The following is a 12,512-nucleotide window of genomic DNA, read 5'->3' on the forward strand; positions in this document are numbered from 1 at the left end:
CTTGGATTAAGGTTTTCTGGTCAAATGGTCTCCATGAGGCTTTTTTCATGTGCCCTCAGACCCTCTGGGCCATCACAAAACCTTGAGTGAGTTCCAAAATCTGTTCCTGGCTGCCCAAGGATGATCCCACAGCATCAGAGGCTCAGAAACTGGAGGTGTGAGTAGGCCAATAAGGTAAAATATTCATCTCTCAGCTACTTTTGAAAGTTTCAGATTTATTTTTAAGACCAACAGTTAGGAGGGTTTTTACACTGATCTAATACTCTTTTAGACAAATTTTTATATAATTCATGACCAAGACTAAAGCACTAAATAATACTGATTCAATGAGAGAAGAACTTTAAATCTTTTCAGGTGATCTCAAGGAACCTACTGCTCATGTTCCCATCTGGCTGAGCTCTATAAATCAAACTGTGGCATTTTTAGAGAAATCAGAGGTGATCACAACTGATTCCTAGAGGGGTTTGGACCATGCAAGGGCTGCAGGAGCTGGGAAGGGAATTCCATTCCATGACATGAATATGCTTATTACAAACTGTGATGGGAAATGCCCTCCCCGTGCTGGTCCTGCTGCTGTTTGGACAACGAACAAAGGACGTGCGACTTCTTCAAACTAATCCATACCTTGCAAATAGGAACATTTTTGTTCAAACAGCACGGAAATAACAACTAACCCAACGTGCTACCCTTTTCTCCCCTCACAGCAGAGGGAAAAGATGTTCCTCAGTATTATCTTCACACTATAAACTTATAGCACAACCTCAAAACCATCAGGGTACAGCAGGAACCCCGTGAAGACGCTGTCGTCCTCCGCGCCGGCGTAGAGCCCGTTCCAGTCCTTCCCAACCTCCAGCCACACTTGGTCCCCCACCCTCAGCTTGAGGATGGTCAGGAAGGAGGCCTGGTCGATGTCCTGCCCGTAGAGGGTGTCCCTGGCCTTGGCTACCCTCCTGCTGCTGGCCACGAGGCTGAGGCGTGCGGGGCGGCCGCGCACGGTGACGTGGTAGGAGAAGACGTAGGCGCCGGGCACGCTGCAGTTGAACTTGCCCGTGGCGGGGTTGTAATCGTCGCGCTCGTTGAACCACACGCGGTCAAACCTGATGGGCACGTTGGGAGGAGGGAAGGGCCTGGACAGGCCGGCGCTGAAGGCCGAGCGCGGGGGCTTGGGGACGTCCCCACGGGCACCCTTGGCCCCGCGGGAGCCTTTCCTGCCCGGGGCGCCGCGGTCGCCCTTGGTGCCAGGCTCGCCCTTGGGCCCGCTGGGGCCCGCCATGCCCACGGGGCCCAGGTCCCCTTTGTCACCCTTGCGGCCCTGCTCGCCCTTCTCTCCCTGTTTGCCAGCCGCCCCCCGGATGCCCTCAGTGCCCGTGTCCCCTTTGCTGCCCTTTTCCCCTTTGCTGCCCCCTTCCCCTCTGTCTCCCTTGGCCCCTCTCCCACCTGGCTCCCCACAGTATCCCTTTTGCCCCGTGTCCCCCTTTTCCCCCTTGTCTCCCTGTTCCCCACCCACTCCCGGCTCTCCAGGATCCCCCCTGTCCCCTTTGTCTCCTTTGGTCCCATTGTCACAGGTGTCCCCTTTAGCCCCCTTTTGTCCCTTCAGTCCAGGGAAACCGTAGCTGCCCTTATTGCCTTTGGCTCCAGCTTCACCTGGGGGGGGAAAGAAAATTCCAAATAATAAAATTGGATTGCTCTGGAGATGGAAGGACCATCCAAAGCAGTTGGTCCTTCCATGCTGTTGTAAAACCCGGAGCAGAGGGAAAGGTCGGCGCAATCCTGGCTTCCCAGACCTACCTTGTGGCCCAGGTTTCCCTGGATAACCGGGGTTTCCACTCACTCCTCGCTCCCCTTGCTCCCCTTTTCCTCCTAGGACATCCCAGCATGAATTATTAATTAATTAATTGGTGCTGGTGTGTGCAGCACAGCAAACATCACACCCCACTGGGACCATCTGTGTGTGTCCCTCACTTCATTAATAAACCAGACACGAGCAATGAGGGTTTTAAGGAAACACCTTCAGGAGCCTCAGCTGGATCCCACAGCCCTGAGCACCACCTCACTCCAAGATTTCTGCCCCTCTGGGAGGCACTTGCTGCTATTTCATGGAAGATGGAGATGATGACAGCTCTGCATTCCTCATTCTGGGGTGGCCAAAAGCCTTTTTCCAGGAGTAAATCACTGCCTAAGGGGCTGCAGTGACTGAAGAGCACCTCACTCTGCTGCTAGGACCCAGGGTGATTCTCCAGAGGCAGCAGCAGGATCCTGCCAGGACAAAGCTTCTCCAAGCCCCATATGAAGGGCAGGGTTTCCTTTCAGGAATTCTGATGGATAATGATTGCTCAGCATCTCAACTGAAGTGATTTTGCCTGAGATATTTAAATTGAAATGCAGATTTTACACCTGCACACGATTTCTGGGGTGGTTTTCTCCTATTTCTGTCCCTAAGCCAAAGCAAACTGAACTCAGATTTTGAACTCCTGTTCAGAACAAGGAGTTTGGAGTGAGATCTTTATGAGCAGCTGCTCCTATTCCACCTGAACAAACAGTGCCACCACCTGAGTTCCTGTCCCTGCACTAATGCCAGCTAAACCTCTCCAGGCCTCAATCCCTAGCAATATTTTTGCTTTGAAAAATGAAGACAACAGCATTTCCCATCAGTCTGGTTTACCTTTTTCTCCTTTAGATCCTTTTGGACCTTGAGGACCAGGAGTTCCCGGCAGCCCTGGCAGCCCAGCATCTCCCTTCTCCCCCTTGGGACCTGTAAAAGCAACAAAATTATCTCAGTAACTCCAAGGTTTAACTCTGTAAATAACATTTTCAGTCATAGCTCAGGAAAAAGGCATTGGGGAGTGTGTATAAGGTGATTCCATCACCTTGGGAAGAGCTGCTTGTTTTATTTGACATCATCAAATCTCACAGCTTTGTATTTCACTTTGCGCTGTACTTAAAGACTTTTTAAAACCAACTTTGAGCTGCCTCAGAGCCACAGGAGCTCAAAGGTTCATAAAACACCAAAAATAATCTGTCTTGAATATCTGAGCACATCCAAGGAGCTGCCACAGCTTTGGAACTGTCCCTTTCCTTAAGGAGAATTAATTCTGCAAATACAGAAGTGGAACCTGGCTGAGAGCTCCTCGCTGCAGAAAGGAGGGGTTGAAATCCTTTCACTTTTCCACCCCCTTGGGAATCCAGAGATTCCCAGTTCCTGTCTGGGTTCATGACACCTTCAATCAGCACAAGGACTTTTCTATCAACAAATGTGAGACCAAACTTCCTCTGCAGCCACTACAATTTCCATGAGCCAACCCTTCCCAAACCACAGGAAGTGAAAATCCCTGGAGAACATTGGATTAAAGGAGAATTATTTCATTATTTTCCCACCTTTCCTCAGATGAACAGTTCTTATCTCCAACATTAGTGCTATTAAAATGAACATTTGCAGACTAATGCACTATTCATTAGAGCAGGAGCAAAATGAGATGCTCTGTGGATGTGCATTTTAGCAGTAGAAAGAAGAGACAAAGTGTATTTTAGGTATTTTATTTACACAAAGTGTATTTAGGTACTTTATAGAGGGCTGCTTCTTGTGCTTTATTTATTTATTTTTAAAATTGAACCCTTTTTTTTTTTTTAATTTCCTCTTTTAAAATGGAAAAAAAAGATGAAAAAAAAAAACTTCAGTAAAGATGCAAAACTGCTTGAAGATATTTTTGGTCGTCATAAAGCCATGGTTGAAGTGAATGTGGAATTAAATCTGTGAATCCAAGCGGATCAGGGCAGGGATAGAGAACTGAGGAGCATGGGCTCCTGCCAGCAGGGATTTGGGATAGTCCCACCCCGCTGTGGTCCCAAGGACAGTGCCACAGGCAAAGAATTCCTTTTTGGGGAATTCCCACCCACACTGGTGGTTTGTAACTTCCAGGATACGGCTGCCATGCACTTTTCTGCTCTGGATTACACAAGGCAGGATCACATTCCATAGAATTATGGAATCACGGAATACCCTGAGCTGGAGGGGACCCACATGGATGATCCAGCCCAGCTCCTGGCCCTGCACAGACACCCCAACATTCCCACCCTGGGCATCCCTGGCAGCGCTGTCCCAACGCTCCTGGAGCTCTGGCAGCCTCAGGGCCGTGCCCATTCCCTGGGGAGCCTGGGCAGAGCCCAGCACCCTCTGGGGGAAGAACCTTGTCCTAAAATCCCAACATCCAACCTAACCCCGCCCGGCACAGTTCCAGCCGCTCCCTGCGTCCTGTCCCCGTCACAGGGAGCACAGATCGGAGCTGCCCCTCGGGAAGAGCTGCACATTGCTGAGATCTCCGCTCACGCTCTGCACAGGCCCTGCCCAATGCTCTCCTGAGGGAAAAGCCCCTGGTTGCGGTGTCTGTGCTGAGGGAAAAGCCCCTGGCTGCGGTGTGTGTGCTGAGGGAAAAGCCCCTGGCTGCGGTGTGTCTGTGCTGAGGGAAAAGCCCCTGGCTGCGGTGTGTGTGTGTGTGCTGAGGGAAAAGCCCCTGGCTGCGGTGTGTGTGTGTGCTGAGGGAAAAGCCCCTGGCTGCGGTGTGTGTGTGCTGAGGGAAAAGCCCCTGGCTGCGGTGTGTGTGTGCTGAGGGAAAAGCCCCTGGATGCGGTGTGTGTGCTGAGGGAAAAGCCCCTGGCTGCGCTGTGTGTGCTGAGGGAAAAGCCCCTGGCTGCGGTGTGTGTGTGTGCTGAGGGAAAAGCCCCTGGCTGCGGTGTCTGTGCTGAGGGAAAAGCCCCTGGCTGCGGTGTGTGTGTGTGCTGAGGGAAAAGCCCCTGGCTGCGGTGTGTGTGTGCTGAGGGAAAAGCCCCTGGCTGCGGTGTGTGTGTGTGCTGAGGGAAAAGCCCCTGGCTGCGGTGTCTGTGCTGAGGGAAAAGCCCCTGGCTGCGGTGTGTGTGTGCTGAGGGAAAAGCCCCTGGCTGCGGTGTGTGTGTGTGCTGAGGGAAAAGCCCCTGGCTGCGGTGTGTGTGTGTGCTGAGGGAAAAGCCCCTGGCTGCGGGGTGTGTGCTGAGGGAAAAGCCCCTGGCTGCGGTGTGTGTGTGTGCTGAGGGAAAAGCCCCTGGCTGCGGTGTGTGTGTGTGCTGAGGGAAAAGCCCCTGGCTGCGCTGTGTGTGCTGAGGGAAAAGCCCCTGGCTGCGGTGTGTGTGCTGAGGGAAAAGCCCCTGGCTGCGGTGTGTGTGTGTGCTGAGGGAAAAGCCCCTGGCTGCGGTGTATGTGCTGAGGGAAAAGCCTCTGGCTGCGGTGTGTGTGTGTGCTGAGGGAAAAGCCCCTGGCTGTGGTGTGTGTGCTGAGGGAAAAGCCCCTGGCTGCGGTGTCTGTGCTGAGGGAAAAGCCCCTGGCTGCCGTGTGTGTGTGCTGAGGGAAAAGCCCCTGGCTGCGGTGTGTGTGCTGAGGGAAAAGCCCCTGGCTGCGGTGTCTGTGCTGAGGGAAAAGCCCCTGGCTGCGGTGTGTGTGTGCTGAGGGAAAAGCCCCTGGCTGCGGTGTGTGTGTGTGCTGAGGGAAAAGCCCCTGGCTGCGGTGTGTGTGTGCTGAGGGAAAAGCCCCTGGCTGCCATGTGTGTGTGCTGAGGGAAAAGCCCCTGGCTGCGGTGTCTGTGCTGAGGGAAAAGCCCCTGGCTGCGGTGTGTGTGTGTGCTGAGGGAAAAGCCCCTGGCTGCGGTGTGTGTGCTGAGGGAAAAGCCCCTGGCTGCGGTGTGTGTGTGTGCTGAGGGAAAAGCCCCTGGCTGCGGTGTGTGTGTGTGCTGAGGGAAAAGCCCCTGGCTGCGGTGTGTGTGTGTGCTGAGGGAAAAGCCCCTGGCTGCGGTGTGTGTGTGCTGAGGGAAAAGCCCCTGGCTGCGGTGTGTGTGTGTGCTGAGGGAAAAGCCCCTGGCTCCGGTGTCTGTGCTGAGGGAAAAGCCCCTGGCTGCGGTGTGTGTGTGTGCTGAGGGAAAAGCCCCTGGCTGCGGTGTCTGTGCTGAGGGAAAAGCCCCTGGCTGCGGTGTGCGTGTGTGCTGAGGGAAAAGCCCCTGGCTGCGGTGTGTCTGTGCTGAGGGAAAAGCCCCTGGCTGCGGTGTGTGTGTGTGCTGAGGGAAAAGCCTCTGGCTGCGGTGTCTGTGCTGAGGGAAAAGCCCCTGGCTGCGGTGTGTGTGTGTGCTGAGGGAAAAGCCCCTGGCTGCGGTGTGTGTGTGTGCTGAGGGAAAAGCCCCTGGCTGCGGTGTGTGTGTGTGCTGAGGGAAAAGCCCCTGGCTGCGTTGTGTGTGCTGAGGGAAAAGCCCCTGGCTGCGGTGTCTGTGCTGAGGGAAAAGCCCCTGGCTGCGGTGTGTGTGTGCTGAGGGAAAAGCCCCTGGCTGCGGTGTGTGTGTGTGCTGAGGGAAAAGCCCCTGGCTGCGGTGTGTGTGTGTGCTGAGGGAAAAGCCCCTGGCTGCGGTGTGTGTGTGCTGAGGGAAAAGCCCCTGGCTGCGGTGTGTGTGTGTGCTGAGGGAAAAGCCCCTGGCTGCGGTGTGTGTGTGTGCTGAGGGAAAAGCCCCTGGCTGCGGTGTGCGTGTGTGCTGAGGGAAAAGCCCCTGGCTGCGGTGTCTGTGCTGAGGGAAAAGCCCCTGGCTGCGGTGTGTGTGTGCTGAGGGAAAAGCCCCTGGCTGCGGTGTGTGTGTGTGCTGAGGGAAAAGCCCCTGGCTGCGGTGTCTGTGCTGAGGGAAAAGCCCCTGGCTGCGGTGTGTGTGCCCGGCAGAGCGGGCTCAGCGCACCTGGGGGGCCCTGTGGGCCCGGCCGGCCCCGCGGCCCCGCGGCGGGCGGGCAGCAGTCGCAGCAGTTGAAGAAGAACTCGGCCGAGTCCAGCGTGGAATTCTCCCAGGGGAAGAGCGTGGGGAGCTCGGCTCTGCCCGGCGCTGCTGGGAATGGGGCTTTCCCCGGGACAGAGTGGGGGGAGGCCGCCAGCTGGGAAGGTTTGGGCTTGGTGTAGTGCACGGCTGGGGTCACCTTCAGCGCCGCGAGCACGGGGACCGCAGCGAGCAGCAGGAGCAGCGGGATGGGCCCCGGGGAGCCCCACATGGCAGCAGCTGTGGGAAAACACACACAGACAGTAAATCCCTGCTCAACAGCCTTCGGCTCTTCCCTAAAGCCAGAAGGACAAGCACCTCAGGGTGGGGAGGCGCTGGCACTGCTTTCCCAGAGAAGTTGTGGCTGCCCCGTCCCAGGAAATGCTCAAGACCGGGTTGGGTTGGGAGGGACCTTAAATCCCATCCCATTCCAGGCCTTCCACACCTTCCACTGTCCCAGGCTGCTCCAAGCCCCCGTGTCCAGCCTGGCCTTGGGCACTGCCAGGGATCCAGGGGCAACCACAGCTGCTCTGGGAATTCCATCCCAGCTCCTCCCCACCCTCCCAGGGAACAATTCCTTCCCAATATCCCATCCAGCCCTGCCCTTCTTCAGCTCAAGGCTATTCCCATTGTCCTGTCACTCCGTGCCCTTGGGAAAAGTTTCTCTCCAGCTCTCTTGTAACCCCCATTAGGTCCTGGAAGGATATGGAGAGAATTCCATAATGTTTTCAGAGTCCAACAGCACACAATAAAAAGCTTTGCTCTAAAAGAATAAGTGGAGACAAAATGGAACATCAAGTTTTCCAAACCCAGGTACTTTGGCATCAATGTCAAGTATTCCAGAATTTTTATCTTGATTTTTTTCCTTGTTTCTGCCTGATTTCCTGGACTTTTTAGTGTAAACTTTTGCAGCTGCTCTTTTTATTTTTGAGGTGTCGATTCAGCTGACCCAGCAAGAAAGGACAAAGTCAGAAGGCCCCAGTTCTCCTATAGGACAGGTGCTGCCTCTCAGGTGACTCATCATAAAAAGCACCTTTGTTCCTTTTTTAAAGCAGGGTCCCCACCTGTAAATGCAAATGGAACAGAGTCCCTTTCTTGCTGAAGCTGAAACCCAACCTTCCTCAGGAGCCACAGCATTCCACTGCATGGGAAAACCTCCAGGGGAGACCCCCCCCCCCAATCCCTGTCATCCAGAGGGCAAAAGCAAACCTGGCTCCAACCAGGCATTTGGGGGCTGGGTTAGAACCTTTCCATCTTTAACAATTCTGTTGTAAGGGAAAGAGTGATTTTTTTTTCTCCCCATTTTCAAACAAAATAAAATCATTTAATGGCAAATTGATTCCCCACATAAAATCTCCAGTGGTCACTGCCACCCATTGGGACCATTCAATCCACAAGGATAAATTATCCCTCCTCCATGAGTGTTGACTTGGGATGGGATTCCATGCACAGATTTTTGTCCAAGGCTGGGATTTTTTTTTTCCAAGCAGCCCCTGCCAGCCTTACCATGAAGGGTTTTCCCGGGAAGTTGGTGTGGAGGGAGATGCTCAGCACAGGCAGGCAGGGAGCAGCCAGAGCCTGCAGCTGCAGCCACGGAGGAAAAGGATCATCTGCTGCCTGGGGAGAGGGAAAAACCCTAAAATTCTCCTTTTGAACAATATCCTCATACGGGAGTGTCCTGTAACAGCTGGAGATAAGTAAATAAAGCCATCATTTCCACACCAAAAAACCCCAGAGATTTTAGGGATTTAATAACTTTATGGGGAAGTTCTAAATCCGATCTCCCATCCAAACCATTCCTGAGTTTTCCTGTAATGCACCACAAGCCCTAAACCCAGCCGCCCTCCAGTTGTGCCGCTGGATTGATGGATTGCTGTCAAACACTGGAAAAACATAATTAATAACCAAATTTTACCTCAGCAGCCTGAAAAAATGAAGCGCCCAGAGCAAGGAATCACTAAACAGATTTTTATGTTAATGGGTAAGATTGTTCCTATATTAATTATTCTTAAATAATTATTTTAGGATTTTTTTTACATGCCAGGGGGTTGGAACAAGATGATCTTTAAGGTCTCTTCCAACCCAAGCCAGTCTCTGATTCTAAATAAAAGCACTTGAATAAAACTGAAATTTTGGGCTTTATTATGACATTAATTCACCGCCACTGAATATAAAATCATTCATTGCATTCCCCCCACTAAAATTATAATTCACAGTAGACACAAAATAGGAAGAATTAAACTTTGCTGCAGGGCCATATAATTCATAGAGTTAATCTATATTTAATTGGAGCTAAACATCTTCTAATTATTAACATATTTCCCATAATTACATGGCAATAATATGCTTGTTCTGTTGTGTGCTCCCTAAAATGATGGGATTTAGATATTCCAGTTCACAACAGGAACTGAACCCCAATCCACCAGTTTTAAATATCAGGGAGACGACTGCACTTTATCTCATTGAATTACCTCTAGTTCTTAGATGTCTGAGGGGAAAACCAAACCCTAATCCTCATGCAGTTATACATTGATTACAGAGAGGAATTTTTCTGGAGACAAATCCTATTGCCACTATGTCTTCAACTCTACCACTCTCTCCTACCTTAGAAAGGCTCCTGCTCCCAGGAGGACCCCCCCTCCACGGCACCTGGAAAAAGGAAATCGCATTTTGGGAGAGAATCAGTTTTGTTTTGTCCCAGCTGCTCCCGTGGCCAATGAGAGCCTGCACGGGAGACGAGGGGGGATTGGCAAAGTGACACTGAAATCCCAGGAAATCAAACCCTTCCCTCAGCCTGGGGTGCTGCTGGGGTGTTTTGGCTCTTCCCCCAGCACCAGTTTTTAGGGATTTTGGGATGCTGCTCTTTTGTCTCACCAGGTACCACCAGACTCAGCAGGAATTTGTCTGGACAGTGAGGACCCAAAGGAGAAGAAATTTGTCCATTTGTTCCTGCACGGTCTGGTTTTCCCTCTCAGTATTTAAAGTGCAGATTTGGCATCACACTCCCCTCCCCGAGCTGGGAGTGTGGGAAGGGTTCTGTGGGATCATGAGAGCAACACATGGAAAGGGAATCACAGAATTCCAGAGTGGATTGGGATGGAAGGGACATTAAATCCCATCCAGTGCCACCCCCTGCCATGGGCAGGGACACCTCCCACTGTCCCAGGCTGCTCCAAGCCCCAATGTCCAGCCTGGCCTTGGGCACTGCCAGGGATCCTGGGGCAGCCACAGCTGCTCTGGGCACCCTGTGCCAGGGCCTGCCCACCCTCACAGCCAGGAATTCCTTCCCAATATCCCATCCAACCCTGCCCTCCTGCACTTGAGGCCATTCTCTCTGTCCTTGGGAACAGTTTCCTTGCCTGGTGACTCTGAAATTCTGTTTATTCTGAGGTTTCCCAGCCAGCTCCGAGCTCAGTACCAAACCCAGGGATGTGAGGCTGCCTTGTCCTGGGCAAACCCAAGCAAGGAAACCCCTTCACTCCTCCAGGCTGAATTCCCTACATCCCAGCACCCTTCAAGCTCAGCAGCCAGACAAGGAAAGCTGCTGGTTCCAGGCAAGAAAATAATCAATTCTCCTTTAGTTTAGGTGGAGAGAATCCTAATCCTCCCTGATTTATTTGCAATCCCTCCTTTCCTCCACGAGGGTCTCCAGCATTCAGCAGTAAAAAGTTGATTAAGGAAAGTCTATTACTAAGCATCCCAGGCTGGATTAATTCAGCTTTCCAGGTTATTCCCAGTAAATTAATCGGGAGTCTCGCAGGGAGATGCTCTAACCCTGAGTGGGACACGGGCTTGGCTCAGCTCCTGTGGTGGAACCTGCTCCAGCACTCGTTGGTACTGCTGGAAGCAGCTGGATCTGGAATTCCAGCTGTCCTTTTTAGAAATTAATGACCATTTTTAACACTGGAACTCCAGGGTTCAAACTGAAGTTAAAAATCTTTGTGTCTTCAGCAGTTCATGGACACAGAAATTGAGTGTAGAACATATTCCCCGAGGTGTTATCGCAAACCCCGCTCCAGGATTTCCTTTGTCGGGAGGCCTGGGCTAAGAAACGCACCCATTGTCTCCTCTGGGAACTCGAGACAGCCAAAAGGAGAAGGGATAAAATTACCTGGCTCCCCTTTTCCAGTGGGGTCTCCCTTTGTGAGCCGGCTCCGGGATGTCATGGACACCCTTTTCTCCTGAGGAATGTTGTTTTCCTTGTGTGTTTGGGAAACAAAACTGTCCTCAAGAGCCCTGGCTTTGCTCTTTGGGATCGTTTCCCTCCTTGTCGGCAGTGCCAGATTTCAGGGAAGGTGATCGTGGCTGAGGGGGGCTGGAATTCCAGGCTGGAAGGTGAGAGCGGCTCATTCCCTGGGGCAGGGCTGTCATTCCCTCCCCCAGCCCCAGCAAAGCCACTGGAATCATCGCTTCAACCCCCGCAAATCCATTCAGCATCCAACTCCCACGTTGATGAGCATTTTATGAGACAAAGGGCTGGGAGATTTCATTCCGGAGAGGATCCTGCCCTGCTCCTGTGGCACGGAATCCCTTTGCAGGAGATTTCACCTCGGCAGGTGTTGCAACACTCCCTGGAAATAAGGAAATGGAAAGCTCTGGTTTCCTTTCACCCAAATTCTTCTCGGCTCTGGCAAATCCAGGCTGTGTCATAAAATCCAGGGCTCCAGCACAGGTCACAGAGTGCTGCAGTACCTCCAAATCACAGCAGGAAGCAAAAATCTGGGAATAAAACTGTCTGTATGTGCTGGACTCCAAGAACTTGGAGAGTTTATGGAATTTAGGAAATTAAAAAGCAAAGGAAAGTGAGAGGGTTTTTTTTGTTTTTCTGATGTACAAACTCGCTGCAAGGGGCTTTGGATCAGCACTAAAACCAGAGGGAAGATTCCCACTGATGTCTTTGGAAGAGATGCCTAAAACTCTCCACCTCCTCTGCAACTCACCCAGAAGCAGCAGAAGCAGTGAAGTATCTCCAAAAATAAACCGAGAGGAATGCATAATAATAAGATTCATAATAATATATTATAAATAAATGGTAAAATACATTCTGTTTTTTAAATCGCTTGGCTCAAATCATGGAATATCCTGAGGTGGAATGGATCCACCAGGATCATTAAAGCTCCTGGCTCTGTACAGGACAGCACCAGGAATCCCACCAAGATTAGGGCAGGAGCAGAGTGGCTTCATTTCCATCTCTCATCTTTTGTTTCCATCTCTCATTTTCCCCTTGGAAAGGGACAAAGAGCAAAACGTGCTGAGGTGGGAAAGACTCCTGCGGTTCCGTGGAGGTGACAGGGACTCCAGATGCGGTGACAGCTGTGCCAGATGTCACCTCGTGCTGGAATGGGGGACAGCCAGGGGGGTTCCACGCAGGCAGGTGGAGCTGGAAGGAGCAGGGATGGGAGGGCGGGAGTGGGATGGAGAAGCAAAACAGAGGAGCTTTCGGGAAACACGGAAAGTGCTGCTCCAGGTGAGGCTCAGCACAAGAGGGAGCTCCAGGAGCTCCCAACAGCTCTGCCAGGGAGGGATTTGCAGCGGAAGCACAAAAATCAGGGAATATCCCAGTTGGAATGGCCCCACAGGGATCATCCTGTCCAGTTCCTGGACGGAGCACCCCAGCGATCCCACCCTGTGCCTGAGGGTGTTTTCCAAACATCCTAGCCCCAAGAATTAATGACCCCACCGACCCTGAGCCATCCTGATCCATCC

At 52.3% G+C, this 12,512-nt stretch overlaps 1 protein-coding gene across 1 annotated transcript; it reads right to left on the reverse strand.

Moving 5' to 3' along the window:
* Positions 1–243: 243 nt before the first annotated feature.
* OTOL1 (otolin 1) lies at positions 244–11,290 on the reverse strand. Its single transcript, XM_069024501.1, has 7 exons — positions 10,918–11,290; positions 9,411–9,455; positions 8,313–8,423; positions 6,735–7,046; positions 2,663–2,752; positions 1,789–1,860; positions 244–1,644 (listed from the first exon to the last, which is right to left on the reverse strand). Exons 4-7 carry the CDS (start codon positions 7,036–7,038, stop codon positions 749–751), a joined length of 1,362 nt encoding a protein of 453 aa, XP_068880602.1. The 5' UTR covers positions 7,039–7,046; positions 8,313–8,423; positions 9,411–9,455; positions 10,918–11,290; the 3' UTR covers positions 244–748.
* Positions 11,291–12,512: the final 1,222 nt, after the last annotated feature.

Source organism: Aphelocoma coerulescens, chromosome 9 (genome assembly GCF_041296385.1).
Source record: "Aphelocoma coerulescens isolate FSJ_1873_10779 chromosome 9, UR_Acoe_1.0, whole genome shotgun sequence".
NCBI lineage: Eukaryota > Metazoa > Chordata > Aves > Passeriformes > Corvidae > Aphelocoma > Aphelocoma coerulescens.